At 40.2% G+C, this 27,080-nt stretch overlaps 1 protein-coding gene across 1 annotated transcript in view; it reads right to left on the bottom strand.

Moving 5' to 3' along the window:
- Positions 1 to 27,080, bottom strand: part of LOC135206036 (ras GTPase-activating protein 3-like) — a gene marked incomplete in the record, with an annotated part of 518,306 nt that overhangs the window by 435,017 nt on the left and 56,209 nt on the right. Inside the window, 1 exon segment of the mRNA XM_064237213.1 lies at positions 25,190 to 25,269. Coding sequence (XP_064093283.1) covers positions 25,190 to 25,269 — 80 coding nt within the window.

Below are 27,080 nucleotides of genomic sequence, written 5' to 3' on the forward strand. Positions count from 1 at the left end.
GAATGTGGCGCCGTGGAGGAGTGGGTTAGGTCCTCAATGGACTTAAGTCAAGTTAAGCAACATTGGGGCTGGTCAGTCGTTGGATGGGTGACCGCTCTCCTTGGCGTTGATTCCTTGGGAAAGGATCTTTACCATAATTTCCTCAGTCTACTCAGCTGTAAATGAGTACCTATCCCTGATGGGGTAGGGTCCAGCTATGGGTTAAAGAGCAAAAACTCAGCAATGATGGAAAGAAATGAAGGAATAAATGACAACGACGTAAATGGAACCTCTGGCAACAGAGGAGCTTCGTCCGGCAACCAGGTATTCCACCCAATTGAAGGGGAAGACGGTCAGGTACTTGGAGGTCAGTACTATTTAGGTTGGCGAGTAACATGCCTGTTCGATACATATGAAAAGTCAAGATAAACGAATTTTATGAATTTTACGAAGTTCATATATATTGAACTTCTATAAAAGAATAATAATAATACTAATAACAAAAATACTAATAATAATAATAATAATAATAGTCACTCCTTGTTGAGGCAATAGTCAAAATATGAAATTGGTTTTGGAGTAAGTATACAGACATATCACTTGTCAGTGGCATTGGTTAAGTACATTTCAGTTTTATGATACTTGCCTAACAACATCACTAACCAAATTTTCACTGGCAGTAAGTGATTTTCAGCACCAGTGGGCAGTTTGTCACTGTTGGTAAACAATTTTCAGAGCTGGTAAGTGGTTTATCAGCACCAATTGGCACTTATGCCATTGTAAATGCCATAATTATTTTGATGTTTCAGTTAATGATTTTCAGTTACTTGTGCTTGGCCAAGAATAGAACCTCAGTGTTAACCGGGAGACTGCCTGTAACATCAATTTTCTTTTTAATTACTTGTACTTTTACTACTACAGTCATACCCCAACATACGAAAGTCCCTATGAATGAAAAACCCAGGTTACGAAGGCAAAGAAAAAGATTTTTTTGCTTCTGTGTACGAAAATAATTCAAGACTGCGAAAGGGTGTACTGTCAAGTCCGAGATTTGCCCGGGCTGCCGAGAACAATTTTAAAACTCGCACGCCGCCAACTTAGTAGACTCGCCACCATCCTCCCGCTCTCCCATTGGTTCCTGATGCTAGTTACCACCGTTAGATTCTGCTCTCCTACTGGTCAGCATCTATCCCATCATGCATCTACGTAAGGGAGTTCCTCAACCATTTCGATTCGGCAGCGTTATCGTACACAAGTGGAATTCGTTCGTTCGTGTAGATTTTGTTCGTTAACGTTAATTCGTGTTAGTGATTTCGCTTTCGTTGTACTGTGAGTTACTTTATCGTGTTGTGTGTGAACTTAATTACTTATGTTATTAGCCATGGGACCCAAGAATGTCACTGAAGTTCACGGAAAGAAGAGGATCCTTTCTACGGAAATGAAGAGGGAGATAATCATTTGTTAATGTGTTTCATAAAGTTAAGAGTTCATGTTTTCTGCTGTTTGTCCTCCTCCTCTGTCGCCACTTTCGGACATCGCCTCACTCGAAAGGTAAGGTTCCACATTTTACTACATACGTACGTACAGTATTTCTTGTACCCTGTACACTAATACACTTTATTTACAGGTACAGTAACGGTTAGGTTAGGTATTGAATGGTTCAAATTGTTGTATTTCATTGTTTATTGGTCAATTTAGCTTTATTATAAAATTTACTGTGGTGTTTTTGTAGGGCTTGGAACGAATTAGGCAATTAATATGTAAAACGTAGTTCTGGATACGAAAAAATCAGGTTACTAAGACCGCTTTGCAACAGATTAATTTCATAACCTGAGGCACTACTGTACTTTAGCTTCCAATTCTTCCTGAATTTTCTTTATGGTGCAACCCATTAAGTGATTGAAATTACAATGAGCCTTACATTCCACTTTTGGTTTTCTTCTGGGGTTTCAACCCACAACACTACTGATTCTCTGTGCACCTTGGAAGAAGCCTACTTCATTAGAACAAATTTCTGCCCTTAAATATTACTTACCCTTAAATATTACTTATCATAACTGTCAAGTACACAAACCCTGGAACAATTTCAATATTATTTATACACTAACCCCTCCTATGGATTCTAAAGTACCGTATATTTCGGCGTATAAGTCGACCGGAAGATAAGTCGACCCCCCAATTCTGAGTAAATTTTTATGATTTTTACTAATATCGGGTATATTAGTCGACCTATAAAATGTGAGCAGCAGGGTAAAACGTATCATTTAAAATGAACTGAATGTTATTACGGTACATATGTTGCTCTACTTACCATAAGAAATACAGGTAATATACTCGGTATATTAACAAATCTGTGTAATATATAAAAGATGGATACCGGCAAATATGATTAGAAATGACGAAACGAAAGATACGTTACTCGAGTGTAATGTAAACAAACAAAGCGCTAACTAACGCTGCATAACAGCCTACGTTTATATGTATGTACAAACTGCCACTCAAGTTAATGTTTTGATTTAGTTGTTAAAACGACGTGCCGGTATTTTATTAGTATGTTGGAATATTCATTGACCATTGGTTCTTCTATGGCATAAACAGGCTCATTTGAGGGAAAATGAACCTGCAGTTGATTCACCAGATTTAAACTGGGATCCTTATGATGAAACCATGAATGATAATTTGTTTGATGAATTGTTTAATTCAAATGACGATGACTCAAGTAATTTTGAAGGATTTTAAATACATATTTACTATTAAATACATTTTTTTTTTTTTATTTAAAGTTATAAAGATTTCATACCATAAATGTTTTTGAACAATACCCCGGTAAATACAAAACTGTCAGAGTGAACACATCCTTCTCAATTACTGTACTACAAATGGCTACGCAATGTTTACACTTGCTGTTCGATTGGGGTTTCTTCAAGTCACTTTGATTTTTTTTCATTTTATTTAAGGTAATGCATGTTCTAATGTATTATTGTTGTCGTATTACAGTGTGAAATGTTTTTAATACTGGTATTTACATACATAGTTACCTCAACAAGGCTGTCATTGTTATTACCCAACTGTAAAGCCTGGATTCCTGTACCGATATGCCAAAATAATAAAGATTCACTTTTTGTTACCGTTAGATAAGTCGACCCCCTAATTTTGGCATGATTTTTTTGGGCTAAAGGGTCGACTTATACGCCGAAATATATGGTAGTAAGATGGGGTACAGGGTTCCAGGTATAGATACTGGATGGGGCAGGGTTTAAAGAAGCTTGACCATCCAGGGGTCATCAACGGATCACACAAATGTCATCAACAGGGCCCAGGGTACACGAATTGTCATCTTTAAATGCCACCAAATATCTTTCATGTTGTCCATACCTCAGCCAATGAAACCAGGGAGAGCTGACTGCCAAGAGTCCTCTCCCTATCCTCCCCAACCTAATATAACCAATGAGCAAACCAGACAATGCTGGGAGTCCTAAACCCCCTCCCAAGGGAACCCATGGGTCAGCTATAAAGAATAGTCCTGCTTTTGAGATATTAATATGAAAGGCAGAGCCATATCTTTCAGGTCTGAACAACCATCAGCATTGACAAGACTCCCACTGTTCCCACAACTGACCCCCCAAAAAATACAAACCTGGCAATGGTATTGTTCTTGAAGCTCAAGATAGGGCAAGGAGGGAGTTTAACAGGTTGGAAAGAGTGATGAAAGAATCAAAAGAAATAAAAAAATATATACAGGCAGTCCCTAGTTATCAGTGGGGGTTCCACTAGTGCCTCTGATAGGTATGTATTGGCACCATAACTCTATTATCGGCGCTGAAAATCACTGATTTTATGGTGCTAGACAATCGCTATAAAACCGGATCGTCATTAACCGAGTCTGCTGATAACCAGGGACTGCACTATATAAAAAGTTGCAACCAAGGGAAAAATGTGTAGTATTTGTACTTTCTGGTACCAAGTTGAGCTAAAAACAGCAATCCAAAGCTGGAAAACACTGACAGGTATTAGACTGCTGCTATCAGCACCTATGCCCTCCTCTAACAGCAAGAGGACTAGTATATGGGAAGGGCCTGTTTTGAGGCTTGTCCTTCAACCATAACGATGCACAAGGATGCTGTTCCAGCATACACCAGTGGCTCTAAACCTGAAGCTGATGTTGGATTTTCCACTACTCTCCCTGATAGTGAGCTCAATGGTTCTTTGTGCAGGACAGTGGTACTTCATTTGTCGAACTTTTCTTATGTCGAACATTCCATTGTTCAAACAATTTTCAAGAAAATTTGGTAAAATTTGGTATAATCAGTTGAACAAATGCTCTTACTTTGAACTGATCGATTGTCTTGTTTATACTTATATTCAATGGCCTACTGCACCCTACAAGAAACTGTATTAACATTTTTTTTTTTACAATGTATAGTTTAATGTTAACCATATACAGCGAGATAAATAAAAGAATACAGCATTCAAGTATAAAATTTAGCATAAAAGGTGTACAAAATCGCGGTGACGTCATGAGCAACTGACTTGAGACTGAATGAGGGAGCGGTGGTATGTTGAGGAGAGAAGGAGATAGAGTTAAAATATTACTGTATGTATGTAAAAGCAATAACAATTCACATAAAAAAGGGAATTTCACAATAAATTTAACAATGAACACAATCAAAATGCAATAGAGAAGCAATAAAAAGTAGTCTTAATTGAGCCAGTGTTGGGTGAGCGGAGTGACATAGTATAGTTTAACCATATTCAACAAAATAGTACATGAAAGATCAAAGCTTTTCACAAATAAAATTTAGCATAAATGATTAACAAAACCATTCGTCATTGCAGTGATGCAGAGTTAACTAGAGGGAAGGAGCACTTATATTTTTGATGAATAATGAATTAGTGATTTTAAGTTATCATATGTCGTCATTTTTTTGAGGTGAGAAGAAGAGAAAGTAAAATCTTTACTATAGTATGTATGTAAGAGCAGTACCAATTCACATAAAAAAGGGATTTTGACGAAGGAAAAATCTATTTCTGGGCAAGGGCCCGTGTCGCCCAGTGAAATCCCCCGTTTTTACACCCACCCTTGGGCCCAAGCTTGGTCTTCTAACTTCAAGGATGGCCGCTAGAGGTGCTCGTGTTGGGGTGGGAGCGCTGGTTGTAGTAGTTGCTGGCGTGGGCTGTGTATCAGCTCTCTCTAGCAGGAGGATTTTGTGAAGGAGGGATCTAAATGACAAGAGGCCCGTGGTAGTGGTTTCATACGCCCCAGAAACCATACTGACACCCTCTTTTTATAGGGTGAGCGAGTCCGAATACTCTGACATCCCATTTTAGTTTTTCTCTGGTAATGTTAGCAATATTTACCCTAGAAATATGAACTAAAAGGATATTTCACTGGGCGACACGGGCCCTTGCCCAGAAATAGATTTTTCCTTCGTCAAAATCCCTTTTCTGGGCTCAGCCCCTGTCGCTTCGTGAAATAGTACCAGAGAAATGGCCACAAGCTTGAGGAAATGCTAAATACTATAAGGTAATAAGAAAAAACCAAATATATTAGAGGAGTATAATCTAGAGTAATTATTACAGAAGTTATCGTATATATACTTAAAATAACTTATAGTAACTTATGTTAGACTTATGATAAATAACAGGAGTTTATTAAAACTAAACTTATGCTAACTTACGATAACTTAAACTAGACAATGATAGATTATATACAGATGTGAGTAATCCTAGCATAAAAATAAGGAAAACATCACGATATAGCCTTTTTGGCAGCTAAGGCTCAAAACAGGGTAGAACCTGGTAGCAGGATCACAGGAAGGATGTTAGTGAGACAGGTAGAAAGGAGATCTGGATCTACGACTAAACTACTTAGACAGTGTCAGGAGAAACTGTGTTTCCCACTGCCACTGCTGGAAATTTAAGAGATTCTAAAGATTTCAGATAGTGGTGTCTGAATACTGTCGGCGACTTCCAGCCTATGTACTTTTTCAGCATCAAAATTCATGTGTTGGAAATAATTGATTGAGGTGGCTACTGCCCTAATGTCGTGGACTTTGGGGAACGAATCTGGGTTGGCCTGTTTAACCCTCTTACGCCGATTGGACGTATTAAACGTCGAGTCAAAATGTCTCCCGTATGCCGATTGGACATACCATACGTCGACTCAAAAAAGTTTTTTTTAAAATTCGCGGAAAAATACTTATAGGCCTACCAGCCGAAAACTTTTGAATCACGTGCCTTGGGGGATGCTGGGAGTTCACGGATCAAGGCCTTGTTTTGTTTTGAAGCGTGACCCAAGTGCGCATGCGCGGAATCCTTCCTTCTCGCTCCAGCCAGCATCATCGTAGCATCATCCGTCAGCGATCTTTTGCCGCAATCGTGTTTGACTGAGCTTGTGCGAGACTTTGAACATTTGTGTTGGTACAGAACGTTCATAGAGACGTCTGACCGTCGTATGACACGCGAAAGGCGCGTTTTACCCGTCGGAAGGGATCGTGTTAGAAGAGTTTTGGACTTGGATGCTGGCGAAGGACCCAGCACCCAACCTGACCTCGCTCCTCAACGCCGTTCTGTGCGACCACGTGTCGATGAAAGTGCTTCGAATGTGTCTCATTTGCCGTTAGTAACCCCAAGGAAGCATCGTGCCATCCTTAGGGGCATTCGTAGGAATTTGGGAGGGCTCAAACCAAGGGACATTGACGATTATTTATCGGAGCTCGACCGAGAGCATTTGGCAAGTCCTCATTTTGATGGCGGTTGGTCATCCAGTGACGAGGACATTACTCCCGATCATAGTGATGACGAGGATTATTTGCCCCCAATGTCCGTTCGAGGGTCACATCCCGAAAGTGAACTAGAATTTAGTAGTTATAGTGCTTATGAGGGGGAATCTGAGGAGGGGGAGGACGATGATTTAGGATCAAGTTTTGTTGGCGATGATGATGGGGATACAGAAAGCGAAGGCTTGAGTGAGGGAGATGGGCCAGTGAGGGGGGTTCGTGTGGGAAATCGTTCCCGCGCTCGTGCCCGCGCAGGGGCACGTAGAAGGTCGGATAGTCGTGCTAGCCTAGGGTCGTCCGAGAGCGACGATGGGTGGACAGAGGACCCCACACCACCTACCATGCATCCATTTACGGCAAATCCTGGGCTCACCGTACCTGTTCCCCTGACTGCTCTGGGTTTGTTTCAGCTTTTCCTTACGCGGGAATTGCTGGAGTACCTGGTAGCAGAGACGGCGGACTACGCCAGGTATTGCCGTGATGAACTACGCACGACATTATCATATCACTGGCGAGGCTGCAACCTCCCTGACATGGCGCATTTTTTGGGGCTCTACGTTTTTTTTGGATTGATTCCTGCTGCCAACGTCAGGATGTACTGGAGGCGTAATTTTCTTTTAAGTACGCCCTATGTGCCCGGCATTATGCCCCGTGATACTTTCCTGGCGTTGGACAGATATTTCAACGCCTTCAACCGAAGGGCCATACCCCGGAATAACTCTGATCGCCTCATTTTAGTGCGCCCAGTGTTGGAATATATTCGTGAACGCTGTAAAACTCTCGTGATTCCTGGAAAGAACCTTTCTTTAGATGACGGGATGATGCCTTACAAAGGACGTCTAAGCATCAAAGTGTATAACCCCAAGAAGCCGAAGAAATATGGCTGAAATGAAATTTTTTTTTTATTACCGAGGCCAACACTGGCTACGTCGTGGACTTTTCGGTGTATTCCGGGGTCTTCTCCACGATGCGTGAAACTGTTTTCGGGCTTGTGGATCGTTTCCGTAACCAGGGATACCACCTGTTTATGGATAATTATTATAACTCGGTATCCCTGGCCCAGGAACTGTATGATGCAGGTGTTCACGTCAGTGGTACCCTTCGGTTGGTGCGTGGGGCCCCGAATTCCCTCAAGAGGTACGCTAGCCATCAGCAACATCTGGCAAGAGGAGAGACACAGTGGCGGCGGAAGGGAGCTGTCTTCGTCATCTGTTGGAAGGGTGTCCGACTCGTCCCCATGATTACGACGAGCCATGAACCTGTCCAAGAGGAGATCGTGCAGCGGAAGAAGACGCGTCGACAGGGCCGAGTTGTGTATGAGCAGTTTCGTGTAGAGCGCCCACCCTACCGTCATTGGGCACTACAATAGGCACATGGGAGGAGTTGATCTCTTTCATCAACTCATCCAATATTATCCCTTCGCCAGGAGAACCAGGAGATGGACCCAAAAGCTCCTGAAATACATTCTGCAGTTGGCCCTCCAAAATGCCTACGTACTCTACTGTGGCTACTCACTACGGTCCCGATCTACGGAGGATGAGCCACTTACAGTTCCTCGAGGCAGCCGGGGAAGCCCTCATCAACTTTGATCCCAGTGGCCTTCCATGTCTGGCCCCCTGCCCCGAGCTGTAGATCTACCCATAGAGGAAAGGGCAGACCTTCGGGGTGCCAACTTCGGTCATCCTTCTGCCGCCGCCCCTGCTGCTGACGCCCCTGCTGCCGACGCCCCTGCTGCTGGAAGCCCCTGCTGCTGCGCCCTGCTGTCCGCCGCCCCGGTGACGCCGCCCCTGCTGACGCCCCCACCCGCGCCCCTTCTCGTCGGGTAGTGGACCCTCCGTGTCGGCTGATGCCAGGGGATCACACACTGGATCTCCTAGAAGGGCGCAGGCAGAAACGGTGCCGGGTGTGCCATATGAATGGCAGAAGGAGAGACACCTGGTTCTTCTGTCGCACCTGCAAGATAGCTCTATGCAGGTTCGGGGAGTGTGACCGCAAATACCTAGACAGTGCGGGAGGTCTTCTATTGGATGCGACTCAGCGGCGGTCAAGATAGGGCGCACGGAACCGCGCCCTATCCCAGCGGCCGTAAGGGCGCGCGTCTCCCTCCTCCACCCCTGTGCCTCGTCATGTCGAGAGCAAAAAAATGCAAGACTCTTCAATGGAGGAGGGAGAAAACAATAATAGAACGAAGAGTCAGGATTAGGAGTGAGTATTCTGCATTTGTTTTATATTTATTTTTTTATTTATTTTCAAGTTTTTATATCTCAGTATCTATGCATGAATACTATATTTCATTGTATGCAAAAAGAAAAGTGTCACCTGCATTCCTTTTATTTATGTATTCGTACCAGAATCGGAAAATGTAATAAATAAAGAAACACACTACATATATATATATATATATATATATATATATATATATATATATATATATATATATATATACAGTATATATATATATATATATATATATATATATATATATATATATATATATATATATATATATATGTATATATATATATATGTATATATATATTTATATATATATATCTTTAATTTTTTTTTATGTTGGTATTTTTGGGTAAGCAAAATACATAACAGTCTAGTAATCTTCATTTATTTATCTTCATTTTGAAATAAATTTGAAGTCTCTAGAACAATATTGTGATTTATGGTGAATTTCTTCCCTCCGCGCGCCGCTTCGCGGCCGAAAATCTCCGAAATGCGTAGATCGTATTATCCTAATATTTGCTCCTTTTCATATTAGCCGTTTTATAGAGTTTTATATATCAAAATGTGCGCAAATTCATGAAAAATACAACAAAAAATAATTAAAGGTTGTAGCTTTTCTCATATCTGAAATATCTGCATATAAATTACGATAATTGGAAAAAAAACTACGTACGGTCAACTTTGATGCAATCGAAATGGTCAAAAAACGCAATTGTAAGCTAAATCTCTTATGGCCTAGTAATATTCATTTATTTATATTCATTTTGAAACAAATTTGAAGTCTCTAGAACAATATTGTGATTTATGGTGAATTTTTGAAAAAAATATCTTTCTTCCCTCCGCGCGCCGCTTCGCGGCCGAAAATCTCCGAAAGGCGTAGATCGCATTATCCTAATATTTGCTCCTTTTCATATTAGCCGTTTTATACAGTTTCATATATCAAAATGTGCGTAAATTCATGAAGAATACAACAAAAAATAATTAAAGGTTGTAGCTTTTCTCATTTCTGAAATACCTGCATATAAATTACGATAATTGGAAAAAAAACTACGTACGGTCAACTTTGATGCAATGGAAATGGTCGAAAAACGTAATTGTAAGCTAAATCTCTTACGACCTAGTAATATTCATTTATTTATCTTAATTTTGAAACAAATTTGAAGTCTCTAGAACAATATTGTGATTTATGGTGAATTTCTGAAAAAAATATCTTTCTTCCCTCAGCGCGCCGCTTCGCGGCCGAAAATCTCCGAAATGCGTAGATCGCATTATCCTAATATTTTCTCCTTTTCATATTAGCCATTTTATAGAGTTTCATATATCAAAATGTGCGCAAATTCATGGCAAATACAACAAAAAATAATTAAAGGTTGTAGCTTTTCTCATTTTTGAAATATCTGCATATAAATTACGATAATTGGAAAAAAAACTACGTACGGTCAAATTTGACGCAATTGAAATGGTCAAAAAACGTAATTGTAAGCTAAATCTCTTACGGTCTAGTAATATTCATTTATTTATCTTCATTTTGAAATAAATTTGAAGTCTCTAGAACAATATTGTGATTTATGGTGAATTTTTGAAAAAATATCTTTCTTCCCTCCGCGCGCCGCTTCGCGGCCGAAAATCTCCGAAATGCGTAGATCGCATTATCCTAATATTTTCTCCTTTTCATATTAGCCATTTTATAGAGTTTCATATATCAAAATGTGCGCAAATTCATGAAGAATACAACAAAAAATAATTAAAGGTTGTAGCTTTTCTCATTTCTGAAATACCTGCATATAAATTACGATAATTGGAAAAAAAACTACGTACGGTCAACTTTGATGCAATGGAAATGGTCGAAAAACGTAATTGTAAGCTAAATCTCTTACGACCTAGTAATATTCATTTATTTATCTTAATTTTGAAACAAATTTGAAGTCTCTAGAACAATATTGTGATTTATGGTGAATTTCTGAAAAAATATCTTTCTTCCCTCCGCGCGCCGCTTCGCGGCCGAAAATCTCCGAAATGCGTAGATCGCATTATCCTAATATTTTCTCCTTTTCATATTAGCCATTTTATAGAGTTTCATATATCAAAATGTGCGCAAATTCATGGCAAATACAACAAAAATAATTAAAGGTTGTAGCTTTTCTCATTTTTGAAATATCTGCATATAAATTACGATAATTGGAAAAAAAACTACGTACGGTCAAATTTGACGCAATCGAAATGGTCAAAAAACGTAATTGTAAGCTAAATCTCTTACGGTCTAGTAATATTCATTTATTTATCTTCATTTTGAAATAAATTTGAAGTCTCTAGAACAATATTGTGATTTATGGTGAATTTTTGAAAAAAATATCTTTCTTCCCTCCGCGCGCCGCTTCGCGGCCGAAAATCTCCGAAATGCGTAGATCGCATTATCCTAATATTTTCTCCTTTTCATATTAGCCGTTTTATAGAGTTTCATATATCAAAATGTGCGCAAATTCATGAAGAATACAACAAAAAATAATTAAAGGTTGTAGCTTTTCTCATATCTGAAATATCTGCATATAAATTACGAAAATTGGAAAAAAAACTACGTACGGTCAACTTTGATGCAATCGAAATGGTCAAAAAACGCAATTGTAAGCTAAATCTCTTACGGCCTAGTAATATTCATTTATTTATATTCATTTTGAAACAAATTTGAAGTCTCTAGAACAATATTGTGATTTATGGTGAATTTCTGAAAAAAATATCTTTCTTCCCTCAGCGCGCCGCTTCGCGGCTGAAAATCTCCGAAATGCGTAGATCGCATTATCCTAATATTTTCTCCTTTTCATATTAGCCGTTTTATAGAGTTTCATATATCAAAATGTGCGTAAATTCATGAAGAATACAACAAAAAATAATTAAAGGTTGTAGCTTTTCTCATATGTGAAATATCTGCATATAAATTACGATAATTGGAAATAAAACTACGTACGGTCAACTTTGACGGAATCGAAATGGTCGAAAAACGTAATTGTAAGCTAAATCTCTTACGGCCTAGTAATATTCATTTATTTACCTTCATTTTGAAACAAATTTGAAGTCTCTAGAACAATATTGTGATTTATGGTGAATTTCTGAAAAAAATATCTTTCTTCCCTCCGCGCGCCGTTTCGCGGCCGAAAATCTCCGAAATGCGTAGATCGCATTATCCTAATATTTGCTCCTTTTCATATTAGCCGTTTTATACAGTTTCATATATCAAAATGTGCGTAAATTCATGAAGAATACAACAAAAAATAATTAAAGGTTGTAGCTTTTCTTATTTTTGAAATATCTGCATATAAATTACGATAATTGGAAAAATACTACGTACGGTCAACTTTGACGCAATTGAAATGGTCAAAAAACGTAATTGTAAGCTAAATCTCTTACGACGTAGTAATATTCATTTATTTATCTTCATTTTGAAACAAATTTGAAGTCTCTAGAACAATATTGTGATTTATGGTGAATTTCTGAAAAAAATATCTTTCTTCCCTCCGCGCGCCGCTTCGCGGCCGAAAATCTCAGAAATGCGTAGATCGCATTATCCTAATATTTGCTCCTTTTCATATTAGCCATTTTATAGAGTTTCATATATCAAAATGTGCGCAAATTCATGAAGAATACAACAAAAAATAATTAAAGGTTGTAGCTGTTTCCATTTCCGAAATATGTGCATATAAAAAAAATATATATAAAAATTTCGACATTCGGTCAACTTTAACTCGTCCGAAATGGTCAAAATCTGCAATTTTAATCTAAAACTCTTGCAGTATCATAATATTCAATCATTTGTCTTAATTTTGAAACAAATTGGAAGTCTCTAGAACAATATTGTGATTTACGGTGAATTTTTGAAAAAAATATTTTTTTGCGTCCGCGCGTTACGAATTCGTACATCATTTTGTGATAATATTTTTCCGGTGTTGCTTTTATTGTTTTACAATGTATTATATATCAAAATGATCGCAATTTAGTGTACAATACAACGCAAAAAAAAGTAACTGGTTAGCTTTGATTGTTTTCTGCACAGCGTGATTTGAATACAATTATGTATGAATTTTTTTTTTTTTGCTACCATATATCGCATTATTTACATATGATAATGATATTATTTTTCATTTCTGATGGTTGCATTCTAAACTTCAGGCAATGACAAAAAAAGGAGCCAAAAATGAACTCTTAATCTTCAAAAGTACGCGCGCTGTAATTTTTTGAAAAAATTATTTTTTCCACTTCCGCGCTCACTCCAAACCGGGCCCGGCATACGGGAGACGTTTTGATTTTTAGGGCTTCGGCGTAAGAGGGTTAATAAAGTACAAAATCTGTTGTCTAATTCCTTTTAAGGAAATAGTGCCACCTTTTTCCCTCATGAATAAGGGGCCTGAGGATCTCGTAGATGTCCTGGAAAGATAGGCTCGTAAGGTCGTCACTGGACATAGAGAAGGGTCTTGAGGAAGAGGGAGGATCTTCCAAGGGGCCCACCTCATTAAAGGATCCTCGTTTTTGGCCAAAAATTTTCGATCTGGGACAGGAGAACTTCTCCTGATGGAAGAAATTCGATATGGCCTGAGTCTCTAGAAAGGGCCGACAGTTCAGATACTCTGGCACCTGAAGCCAGACTTAAAAGAAATAATGTTTTCCTTAGGAGTGGTATATAGCTACATGAATCGTTATCAGTATCTGAAGCCAGTCTGAGAACATCATTTAAGAACCATGAAACCGAGCTAGGTCTCTCTGATGGTCTGAGCCTAGCACAAGCTCTAGGAATAGACGAGAAATAAGAGTCTGTTAAGTCTATTTTAAAGCCAAATTGAAAAATTTTCTTTAGAGCTGACTTATTGGTAGTAATAGTACTGGCTGCTAAACCTTTTTCAAATAAGGATCTGAAGAAGGAGATAGCCAGGTTATAGTCATGGTTCGAGATTCTGTTTCCTTAAGGAAATTTGCTAGCTTTTTAACCCTTTACTGATGACAGGACGTATTTTACGTCGACATTTTTTGTCTCCTGTGTGCCGACTGGACGTATTTTACGTCAACTTACAAAAGTTTTTTTTTTAAATTTGCGGAAAAATACTTATAGGCCTACCAGCCTAAAACTTTTGAATCACGCGCCTTGGGGGATGCTGGGAGTTCACGGATCAAGGTGTTGTTTTGTTTACAATCGTTACGCATGCGCGCAAGCGCGAGTTTCTTTCTTGCCACACTAAAAAGTATCTGTGACACATCTCGGAAATTATTTTGTCACTTTGACATAATTTTTGCACCATTGTAAATTAGCCGTTACATGAAGTATTACATATGAAAATGTGTGCATTTTTATGTAGAATACAACAATAAAATACTCATGATTGTAGCTTTTATCAGTTTTGAGATATTTTCATATAAATAACGATAATTGCCAAAATTTCAACCTTCGGTCAACTTTGACTCTACCGAAATGGTCGAAAAACGCAATTGTAAGCTAAAACTCTTATATTTTAGTAATATTCAATCATTTACCTTAATTTTGCAACTAATTGGAAGTCTCTAGCACAATATTTCGATTTATGGTGAATTTATGAAAAAACTTTTTCCTTACGTCCGCGTGGTAACTCTTCCAAAAAAAATCCTACATGCGATTGTGGTAATGTTTGCACCATTTTAAAATTAGCAGTTATATAATTATATAAAGTTTAATATATGGAAATGTGCGCAATTTCATGCACAATACAACTAAAAACAACCCATGGTTGAAGCTTTTATCAGTTTTGAGATATTTCCATATAAATAACGATAATTGCCAAAATTTCAACCTTCGGTCAACTTTGACTCTACCGAAATGGTCAAAAAACGCAATTGTAAGCTAAAACGCTTATATTCTAGTAATATTCAAGCATTTACCTTCATTTTGCAACAAATTGGAATTCTCTAGCACAATATTTCGATTTATGGTGAATTTATGAAAAAAATAACATTTTCTTTACGTCCGCGCGGTAACTCTTCCGAAAAAATCATACGTGCGATTGTGGTAATGTTTGCACCATTTTAAATTAGCCGTTACATAAAGTTTTATATATGAAAATGTGCGCAATTTCATGTAGAATACAACAAAAAATAATTGAAGGTTGTAGCTTTTCTCATTTTTGAAATATTTGCATATAAATCACGATAAATAGAAAAAAAACCACATTCGGTCAACTTTGACTCTACCGAAATGGTCGAAAAACGCAATTGTAAGCTAAAACTCTTACAGTCTAGTAATATTCAGTCATTTATCTTCATTTTGAAACAAATTCGAAGTCTCTAGCAAAATATTTAGATTTATGGTGAATTTAAAAAAAAATTTTCCTTCCCTCCGCGCGCGGATTCTCCGCCACAAATCTCCGAAATGCGTACGTCCCATTCTCGGAATATTTGCTCCGTTTCATATTAGGCATTTCATAGAGTTTTATACATGAAAATGTGCGCAATTTCATGTAGAATAAAACGAAAAATATTTGAAGGTTGTAGCTTTTCTTATTTCCAAAATAATTGCATATAAAAAATATATATATATGAAAAATTCGACATTCGGTCAACTTTAACTCGTCAGATATGGTCGAAAACTGCAATTGTAAGCTAATACTCTTACAGTGTAGTAACATTCAATCATTTGTCTTCATTTTGAAAGAAATTGGAACGTTTGCGTGTTACGAATTCATGCATTATTTTGTGATAATATTTTCTCTGTGTTGCTTTTATTGTTTTACAATGTGTTATATACCAAAATGATCGCAATTTAGTGTACATTACAAAAAAAAAGTAACTTGTTACCTTTAACCGTTTTGCGCACAGCGCGATTTGAATACAATTATATGTGAAATTTCGTTTTTGCGCTATCATATATCGCCGAATTCAGGCAGGATAGAATAACTGGAGGTCTGCATCAGGGGTCCTCTGTGACAAGAAGGTCCCTCTGAAATTGAAAGGAAAGTTCCATAGGACGGTGGTCAGACCAGCAATGTTATATGGAACAGAAACAGCAAGTATGAGGAAAACAGAGGAGAAGAAGATGGATGTCGCAGAAATGAGAATGTTGAGATGGATGTCGGGAGCAACAAGGGAAGATAGGATTAGAAATGAGTATATAAGAGGATCGATAAAGGTAGCTGAAATATCGAAGAAAATACAGGAAGGAAGGCTTCGATGGTATGGACACCTGTTACGAAGGGAGGACATACGATGGAAATGGAAGTGGAGGGTAGAAGGAAGAAGGGAAGACCAAGAAAGAGATGGCGTGATTGTGTAGGGGAAGATATGGAATTGAAAGGTATAAATGAGAACGAGGCACAGGACAGAAATCGATGGAGACGACTCATTCGCAATGGCGACCCCATATAAAAATGGGTTTAAGCTAGGAAGAAGAAGATATATCGCATTATTTATATATGATAATGATAATTTTTTTCATTTCTGATGGTTGCATACTAAACTTCAGCCAATGACAAAAAAAGGAGCCAAAAATGAACTCTTAATCTTGAAAACTAAGCGCTCTGTGATTTTTTGAAAAAAATATTTTTCCCGCTTCCGCGCTCACTCTGAAACACCTCCGGCACACGGGAGACAATTTTTTTTTTTACCGCTTCGGCGTTTAAGGGTTAACAGCTGCGTCATACTGACGTAAGGTTGATTCTCTTTTATCCGATTCTAAGAAAAGGATGTTTTGAGGATCAATGTTTGCATCTCTTTTAGCCGCGAACTTCATGAAGTCCATAAAGTTAGGGTTTTAAGAATTCCTGAGGAAACGAATACAGTCCTCGTTTGCACTGGTCGAGATAGGTTGGGATTCGGAATCCGTTGAGGCCAGAGACCCAATTCCAGAAGTAGTGGGAACCAGTTGCTCATGGGCCAATCTGGGGCTATTAGAGCAACTTGGCCTTTGAAATTCCTGAGTTTGTTCAGGACTTTCAACAGAAGATTCACTGGAGGAAAGATGTATACTTCCTTCCACTGATTCCAATCTATGGCCATGGCGTCTGTGGCATAAGCCAGAGGGTCCAGGTTGGGAGCCACATTGCACGGGAGCTTGTGGTTCGATTATGATGCGAAAAGATCCACCTGGAGGCCTGGGACCTTTTGGCATATCCACTGAAATGAACGCCTGTCCAGAGACCACTCCGATTCTAGAGGAACTGAACGAGACAGGGCGTCTGCTATCACGTTCCTTACTCCCGCCAGGTGAGTGGAGGATAGGTGCCATTTGTACTTGGCTGCTAGTGAGAATATGGCTATCATGACATGGTTCACATGACTTGATTTGGATCCTCCTCTGTTGATGCAGTGTACTACCACTGCACTGTCCAATACCAGCTTGATGTGAGATTTCTTGGCTGGTAGAAGCCTCTTCAATGTGAGGAACACTGCCATAGCTTCTAATACATTGATGTGAAGCTGGCGGAACTGAGGAGACCAAGTCCCTTGTACTTTTTTGAATTGAGAATATCCTCCCCACCCGCTTAGAGAAGCGTCCGTGTGGATAACCAACGCCGGAGGGGGGAATTGAAGAGGAATCAACTTGGATAGATTCTTGACCTCCGCCCAGGGGCGGAGTCGCTTGCGGAGAATCGGCGGGATGGCTGACAACTTGTCCCGAGACTTGTTGCTTGCTCTCGAGCGCCAGACCCGGTTTATGTCTTTCAACTTTGCCTTCAGTAGAACATCTGTCACTGAGGCAAACTGGAGAGAACCTAGGATTCTTTCCTGGTTTCTCCTTGATGTTTGTTTGCATTTGAGGAATTGTCTTGTTGCTTTGGCTATTTCTTTCCTTTTGGCCAATGAAACTGACAGAGTACGGGAGCTTAAGTCCCATTGAATGCCGAGCCATTGAAAGCGGGAGTCCGGTGTTAGCCCGGACTTGGTCTTGTTTATTTGGAATCCCAGATGTTCCAGAAACTGTATTACTTTGACAGTAGCTTTGCGGCATTCTTCGACGGTTGTTGCCCAAACAAGCCAATCGTCCAGATACGCTACTACCATTATCCCCTGCGATCTTAGTTGCTGAACTACTGACTCCGCCATCTTTGTGAATACCCGGGGGCCACATTCAACCTGAAGGGCATTACTGGTTCCCTAGCCTGAAGCCTAGGTACGGGCGGAAGTGTCCTGCTACTGGGATATGATAGTATGCGTCTGTAAGATCGATAGAGGTGGTGACGGCCCCACGGGGAAGTAAGGTCCGCACCTGCAAGATAGTCGGCATTTTGAACTTGTCGCAACGAATGAATAAGTTTAGACGGGACAAGTCTAAGATTATTCTTCGTTTGGTTGAGCCTTTCTTTGGCACGCTGAACAAGCGACCTTGAAACTTTAAATGCTTGACTTTTGACACTACCCTTTTCTGAAGGAGTTCTTGAGCATACTCCGTCAATTCCGATGTTGGCCATTGAAGGAAGGTCTTGGATGGAGGAGGGCCCTTGATCCAGCTCCATCCCAGTCCTTTGGACACAATACTTTGTGCCCAATTGCTGAATCCCCATCTGTGGCGATAGAGGAACAGTCTCCCTCCTACCTGAGGGTTCTCACTGACTTGGAGCAGGCCGTGACCCACGTCCTCCCCGGAAGTGTTTGCCTCTGCTAGGTGTTCTTCCGCCGCCTCTCTGGCGAAATGCACCCCTAGCCCTTCTGCCTCTTCCAAACCTATTAAAAGGTTGGAACGCTTGCCCTTCAAAGACTGGGTTGAAGGCCGGTGACACCGCAAAAGAGGTAGAAGGCTGGTTCTGGGAAGTCAGTAGGAGGAATTGCTGAGACTGACTCTTCGAGGTGGAGTTGTGCCACCTGGGAGACCGGCACTGCCTGTACCACCTGCTGCTGTTGGGTAGCCTGGAAAGGTTGAAATTTCCTAGGCTTTCTCAACTTCTTTGAAGTAGAGGAAGTAGGTTCAGGCTTCCTCTTACTTGAAAGTCCCCGACGGACCTTAAGGCTCTGATTCAGCCTTGTCGCCTCGTGCTGAACCTCATTGACCAAAGCTTCCGGGAAGAGGTCAGCACCCCAAATGGAAGCCACGAGCAACTTATTGGGTTCGTGGCGAATGGTCGCCTCTTGCAGCACGCGTTTCCTGCAATTGCGCCTTGCGATTGTAAAATCATACAGATCACACTGAACGGTGTGTGTCTGTGCTTTAGCCAACAATTTGAAAAGAGGTTCCGTGCCGCAAGTTACTGCCGCAACCTCCGTCATTACTAGGGCATTTAAGGTTCTCCCTAGCCTGGTCCTAGCATCAAATTCAGCTTGAATAAGATTGTCTGGGAGCCTGGGAAGCCTCTCGCTAAATTGTGTTATTGCACAATCTGGCTTGAGTTTCCCTACCGTGAACGTGGCTGGGAGATCTGCCCAAAGGTCTTCGGTGCCTGCAAGGAGAAGGGATGTGGGCTCCGTTTCCCAGAGTTGAGGCATGGGCTCATCTTTCATGGCGGCCTGAAGAGTCAACTCCGCTAACTTTGTGGTGAATGGAATGGGGGTTTCTCCGTCCGCCACAAAGATAGTAAAGGGGCTCTTAAAGGCTTGCAGCCTGGTCCCGGCTGTAGATCACTGTCTCCTTGGGAATCCTGTCCTCCCTTCTCATCGCCGCCTCTGTAAGACGGGCATAACCAATGAATGGTGGCTGTAGGTCGGCGGGGTGAAACTCGAAGTCTTCAAGCCTTCGAGTACCGTAGTCCACCATCGTCAGCATGCCGTCTTTAAAAGGGGCATACGACGAAACCCTCCTTGGATTATTCGCCGTGTAGGGAGGAAGGGTATCGTAGTCCGGCATGGTTTGCACCGCCATACCGGGCTGTGGGAGAACTGCTGCAGGGTTCTCCCAGAGACCTGCCATCAGGTTTTCCGGGTTGGTCAGTCTTTCCGAAATGTTTCGGATCGACTGACCCGACTCCTCGAAGGAAGAAGAGATGTGTGATAACATCTGCTCGAACTTGTCTTGAACTAAGTTCCCGACAAAATTCCCCATTTGCTGCATGATGTTAGCAGTAAACGCTTCCGTGTCGAAGGGGCTAGGGTCCTTGATCACGGCAGGAGTCTTGCGGCGTGCCCCCGTAGAGGTCGAAGGCTCAGGATCCGCAGATGGCTGAGCCTTGTCCTTCGAGGACTTGCCTCTGGACCCTTTGGAGTACGAAGAAGAGGACTTCGAAGAAGAGGACTTCGACTTCTCTGCTCCGGGATGGTGAGCCGAAGATTTATGAGAGGAAGAAGACGTAGTCTTTTTGGACACTGTCTTCTCCAGGGTCTTTAACTCACGCTTCCCTTTCACCTTAGGGATAGCTTGAGTGGACTTTGGTCTGACCGAAAGTTCGCTCTTTGAGAAACCTTGGAAAGAAGGAGTAGACGGTACAGGGGAAGTAGATCCAGAAGAACCCAATGGAAGCCCTTGAGCCCCCAACAAACCTGCCTCATCCAACATACTACCTGTATCACCTACCGCCATTGGTTCCAGGTTTAAATCCAGCGTCGACATATCGTCTGCAATCTCGGGGTTGCCCTGGCCCGCCAGTGCCTGGGCCACCTGAAGCTGAATGGTGGCAATGTACGGGGCCACCGCTGCTGGGTCGACGTAACAGGTGGACTTGCCTCCCGGAAGAGACGGACAGCCATGTTCTTGTCCAGGATGTATGGCTGCCCCTTGGGCACGTTCTTGCCAAATCCGCCGACCCAGGCCTTCAGGGTGGCCGATGCGGCGTCCTTGACAGCCGTAGCCTAGAGGAGAGGGTTATTGTAAGCCCTAGAATGAAAGCCTAAAATTCTATGATTAACAATATAAGCCAATATATCATTTTGTATCTCTTATAGGACTGCATTTGTGTAGTCAAATTAAATAGCAAATAAACTCTGGTATATACTTAAACCGGAGGTAAACTGCTCCACAAGATCATAACAAATCGAGCAGGCTTCATGGTGCCAGACCGCTATGTCCCCATAGCGGAGGGTGCAGACGGCGTGGGTCCAGCAGACCTCGTGGCCACAGGGGTCCTGCAACACGGTGTTACAGCCGGATTCCTGGCAATGGGTAGCCTGTAAGTGAACAGATACATGAGTAATCAACACTGACTAACAGGACAAAGTCCGTTAAGAGATATGACACTCCGTCAGATGCCGGAGTGGAAATATAGGTGTTAACCTTCTCCTGTTCTCCTGTAGTGGTGAGTGTCCATAGGTCTGGTATACTAGTTAGAAAATTCCGGCGCACCGGGGTAAGGAGTTCCACCAAACTAGTAACCAGCCTATACGCCGGGGTGAGGAGTACAAGGACGGTGGGGAGAAACATGAGTAGGCTAAACCAGTAAATAATCATAATAAAATTAGTGGGAGCACAGCTCCGCCGTTAGAAGAACTCGCAGGCAGGGGGAGAACCCGGTTGGTGAGCGGGCGCTCTGCCGGCTAGCGGAATTTCAAAACATTAAACATATATATAAATGATAACAAGAACCAATAACAGTATAGAGATGCATGCAACGGAGCTTCTCTCCGTCATCCCCTTAAGGAGCTGGCGGAGCCAGCGGAGCCCGCCGCTGACGCGGTGGGTAAGAGGGGTGACCGGGGTAGGAGAGAGCGGTAAGGGACCCGAGGAGGTCTGAGCACGAACGAGCGAGGTGGCCAGCCGAGCCCGAGCGTACAGGAGACACCCCCGTGGAACCCAGGATGAGAACGGTAGGAAGAGACAGTCTCAGATGCCCCCCCCCCCCCCCACCCCCCCCCACCCCCCCCCCCACTGACTCCCGTATCCTCTCCAGGTAGAGAGGAAGAGGGGAGAGAGCCCGGATGGTTGTCGTGAACGTGGTTGGGCCACGCGGTCGGAAAGACCAGGCGAACTGAGGTAGCCTAGGCTACCTCAAACCGTCTCTAGCATGCAAAACAAGTAAACAAATTAAACATAGTTATCATAGCAGAAAGGAAGGAATCATCAGTAATAGAGAAAGTAGTGTCCTAGAGAGGCTAGGCTAACCGACCTGGGAGGGAGGGCACCTAACCACTCAGGAGCTGGCCTCTGCCGATACGTGATAACGGAGGGCGACGGCCAGGATAGTAGGAATAAAAAGAGAAGGACATATGTCCTAAAATGCCTAACAGACCTAGACAAAGGTACATGCATGCATGAACGCTGAGCTAAGGTAATAAGGCATAAGCTCCATCGAGCTAGATTCCGAAGAAGCCTGAATAATGAAACACACGAGGCGAGCCGGTTGGGCGAGCCTGTAGCCATGTCGCAGAGAGCACCGTTATAAACCTAAATAAAAGCGGTAAAACGGGCCCTAGCTAGCTAAAATTACGTGAAACACTTAGGCAGTACTTAACTTAGCTGCGGCAATGGCTTGGAGCTCCATGGCTAAAGATAAATCCAAAACGGAAGCACAAAATAACAGCAAGAAAAAACACCGTGTGTACGGGATGCTGTTAATGAAAAGGATGGCCGCTAGAGGCGCTCGTGTTGGCGTGGGAGCGCTGGTAGTAGTAGTTGCTGACATGGGCTGTGTATCAGCTCTCTCTAGCAGGAGGATTTTGTGAAGGAGGGATCTAAATGACAAGAGGCCCATGGTAGTGGTTTCACTCGCCCCAGAAACCATACCGACACCCTCTTTTTATAGAGTGAGCGAGTCAGAATACTCTGACATCCCATTTTAGTTTTTCTCTGGTAATGTTAGCAATATTTACCTTAGAAATATGAACTAAAAGGATATTTCACAAAGCGACATGGGCTGAGCCCAGAAAATAAATGATATTTCACAATATTAAATTTAACATAATGATAAAACACAAAAACAATCAAATGCAATATACAGGCAGTCCCCGGGTTACGACAGGTTTGGCTTCCGATATTCCGAGGTTAAGGCGCTTTTTCAATTATATTCATCAGAAATTATTTCCAGGGTTACGGCGCCTACGACGGTGATCTAGCAGAAGATATACATATGACACTAACAATGCAAAATAATTAATATTTGAAGGCTTTTTTTATGAAAAATGCAATAAGAAAGCAGTTTACATAATTTTGAATGTACCCAAAGCATTAAAAGTAAGGTTTTCTTAGGATTTTTCATGATGTTCCGGCTTACGACGATTTTCGGCTTATGACGCGTCTCAAGAACAGAACCCCCATCGTAACCCAGGGAATACCTGTACAGTAATAATAATAATAAAAAAACAAGTCTTACTTGAGCCCCTGTTCGGTGCACCGACACGATAGAGAGAGAGGGGAAGATGGCGGTGTGCTTCCTACTGACTTACCAGCTGGGCTGGCAGGATCATTTGCCCATTTTTTTCACTTACACTTGATTTGCCCAAACCACTTCTTTTTGTTACGGTAAAATACACATCTTGTGACAATTGCTTTTTATGATTTTGTATCACTGTATAAGTAACTCGGCTCCATAATAAACACACTGGCTTCAGCTTCTGCATGTCTTCGATTGTATGTTTAAACGACTTCCTTGTGAAAAGTTGTTTAATCTCTTTTCTTTTTTTGCATTCTTTACTTATTACTTCTTTGCAAAAACCTCACATTTATTTTAAATTCTGCTGATTGTCAACAGTAAGTACATGTAGTATTGTGGCATAATTAATCTCTTTCGTGCACTGTTGATTATCATTGTAAAATGTGAATAACATTGATTTTATTATCAACCTTAGCCTACTGCGACTATTTTGGCTTCCTCAAAGAATTCTGGTCTCTCCTCCCTCTATCCCCCAGCTGGCTGTGCGACATTTTCACCAGTTTGTAAATCGTACACAGAAACAAAATTTTATCAAAAATTTTACTTCATATAATACACTGTTTTATTACATCACACCCTTAATTTAACTTTTGAACACATTAATAATAGAGAAAAAATGTGAAAAGGGGGACTTTTTGGGTTGTCTGGAACAAATTATCCCGATTCCCTTTGTTTCTTGTGGGAATATTTGTTTCATATTTCGAATAAATCGTATTTTGAACAGCCTTCTGGAATGGCTGAGGTGCTACTGTATATCACAATTTCTTACTGCACATTTAATTACTTATGTGATTCCAAAGTTTTAAAGGAAAATAACTCATGGCACAAATCTCTAAACTTTTAAGTGAAGACCTTTGTAATTGCCTAAAGAAATTTAGAATGGACATTTTTAGTTAATAGTTATGGTACAGAAATTAACTTTTGCTGGGCACCAGCCCACACACTACGTTTAGGAATGAAATGGCAGACCGTTTGGCAAGGAGTAATGCATCAAGTGCTACAGAAGACCGATTCCTATGCCAATTACAGCCTTTACCAGCAAACCAAATGAGAGTAGAGGAGAGATGGTAAACCTCATGGGAAAGTCTGGCTGGCAGCAAGTAGAAAATGTTGGATATTAGCAACTCATCTCTCCTATGGACTTACAATAATATACCAAGAGATGAGAAATTCCCTTAAGTAGTCTGTGGATTGGACACATTTGACCCATGGATTTCTGATAGACAATAAATCCCAGCCACCCAGTAATGATTGTCCAATCCCAGTGACTGCATGAATCTTGCTGGTAGACTCCCTGCAATTTACTCTTCTCCAGAATACTCATAGGGTTAGCAAACTTTAACTAATATGGTATTTATCAGTTTGTGTGAGTTCTTAAAGAAATTATATTCTTTTAAGGACTCCTTAAAAAAATATGAATTATTTTTAATGGCAGACCAAACTAGCTGTACAGTGTCTTAAAAGCTTTATTAATTTTAATTTGTTTGCTAACTTCAGAATTTTATATGATAACACTGTGGCTAATAAGATATGAAAAGTTTATTTTTTACTACCATTTTTTGGTGTCAATGACCTTTGTTTTTGTGACTCATGATTATTTAATATTAAATCAAATGATTCACATTTTTCAGGCTTCCTGAATATTTTTGGCCATCAAATTTTCCTCATTTAATCATGGGCATCTTTTGTTACACCATCTGTTCACATTAATTATACTTATTGCCCTTCTGGGCTTTGTTTCAAGTTTGCTCCTAACTCACTATAGTTATATTATTATCAATATGTTACCGAACTACAAGGACCATCATCAACACTGTACATAACTACCACTGATATATTGTTAGCCTCACCACCTTGAAGAAGCTGTCAATATTGTAACTGCAAAACATATTTGATTGCAATCCACGTTATAATTTAAGAAAAAAGAATTAATGTTCACACATTAAAAGCAGTAAAACTTACTTAATCTCAACCATATGATGTGGATATCCATCATTCATCTGTCCAACTACTAATGGCCGAACTTCAATATGAACCTTACCCTGGAAGAAGTAACAGAAAAGGCAAAAATGAAAAGTGCTATACTGCAATGATAAAAAAATTGAAAGAACTTACCATTTAAATAGTAACATCAGAATTAATATAAAAAGCATCTAAGACAAACAAACAATATAATGTCACCCATTAGCAGCTTGAAAGTTGAGAACACAAATAAAAGATAATTTTTCGTCATTTTCATACAATCTGAAGTCTTAATTTAAACGTCCCATTTCACATCACACAACCAATAACTCTAACTAAAGCATAATCTACTAAACAAAAGATGAGACAGTAAAAATTTCAGCATGTTACATTCTGTACATACTTTAAAATATCTTGTCCAGCTTTGGTAAATATCAGCAGTAAATAAAATTTTATCTTATCTAAAATCAACAACCAAAATGAATCAATTCAATTGAGTACAGTACATCAGTTACAAAATGTATGCTTAGAAATACCAAATTTCCTTTATCATCATCATTATTGAAGTCACACTAAAAATTTACAGTGCAGTCAATTTTCAAAGTGATAAACCATCCACAAAAATTATTCTAATTACGACTTTAGCGCATATTAAAATTTTATCCTAAATAAATATATGGCGTTAGCATACTATATCAAGAAGGGAAGAGCATATCAAATCAAGAGGGAAAGTACAGTTTAATCCTGTATATAAAAGTTATTAATTCCAAGCACCTTACATATGGTTAAACAACATATGATAGCAAGCACTAATAACAAGTTTCTAATAAACATGTATAAACAGGAAACTCTATTTTGAAATATTTTCTATTTTGAAATATTTTCAAACTACAAAAATCAATGAAATAGATGTTAGAAATATCCAAATACAAGAATATGAAGTCTGTAATTTTGATGTCCACAGCAGGATTTGAACCTGCATCCAGAGTATCAGAATAATGTAGTTTAATATACTATAGCAATGCAATAATAACATCTACAGGACTGTATGTGAATACGTATCAAGCTCTCTTCCTCTCTCAAAAAAGTCTTTATTAGCTGATTCTAGCTTTCATACAAACTCAAACATCATATTGAATTATTTATTTGTGAATATCCCAGGACTCAGGTCTAATTTCACAAAAGAAGAAAAATGTTCTAGCAACACTAGACTGAAGCTACCTGGACCATTCACAAATTCAAAATCAATATATTCTTCAGTAACCTGAAACAATTGCTGAGTATTTTCCATAAAACTAATCCTCCTTTACTTAAGTGAATTTCAGTCAATATGTATTGCCAGTTGCTTTAGCAATTTTTCAGATAAGAAATACTGCAAAGGAAGTAAGTTTATAAATTAGTTTTCTATTTAAGTTAACAACAAAACATCTTTTCCTTAACTTTAATATAAATGTGAATCAAATAATCTTAGAATTACATTAAAGATTGAAAGATGTATGTATGTGTAATATATACATATATAATAGTCAAACCTCGGTTTTCATACGCCTCTCATTTCGTACATTTCGGTTTTCGTAGACGTTTTTGTCCAAAATTTTGTCTCGGTTATCGTACGTTGCCTTGGTTTTTGTAAACACAGAAACACTCCATCTGGGGCCCAGCGCGTGACCGGGTCCCATAGCAAGTGCCCAAACAAAGCATCCTATTTTCTCTTGTGACCAATTCTGGCTTTATTTCTCACCTAACAAGCATCTCTGCGCTCGTAGTCTGCTTTGCCGCATGTGTTTCTTGTTTTGTGCAATATTCAACCATAAAACTCATTGCAGAGTCATCATGGGGGCCCAAGAAAGGTGCAAGTGCCACCCTTCTGGTGAAAAAGACCAGAAATACA

Source organism: Macrobrachium nipponense, chromosome 11 (genome assembly GCF_015104395.2).
Source record: "Macrobrachium nipponense isolate FS-2020 chromosome 11, ASM1510439v2, whole genome shotgun sequence".
Classification (NCBI taxonomy): domain Eukaryota; kingdom Metazoa; phylum Arthropoda; class Malacostraca; order Decapoda; family Palaemonidae; genus Macrobrachium; species Macrobrachium nipponense.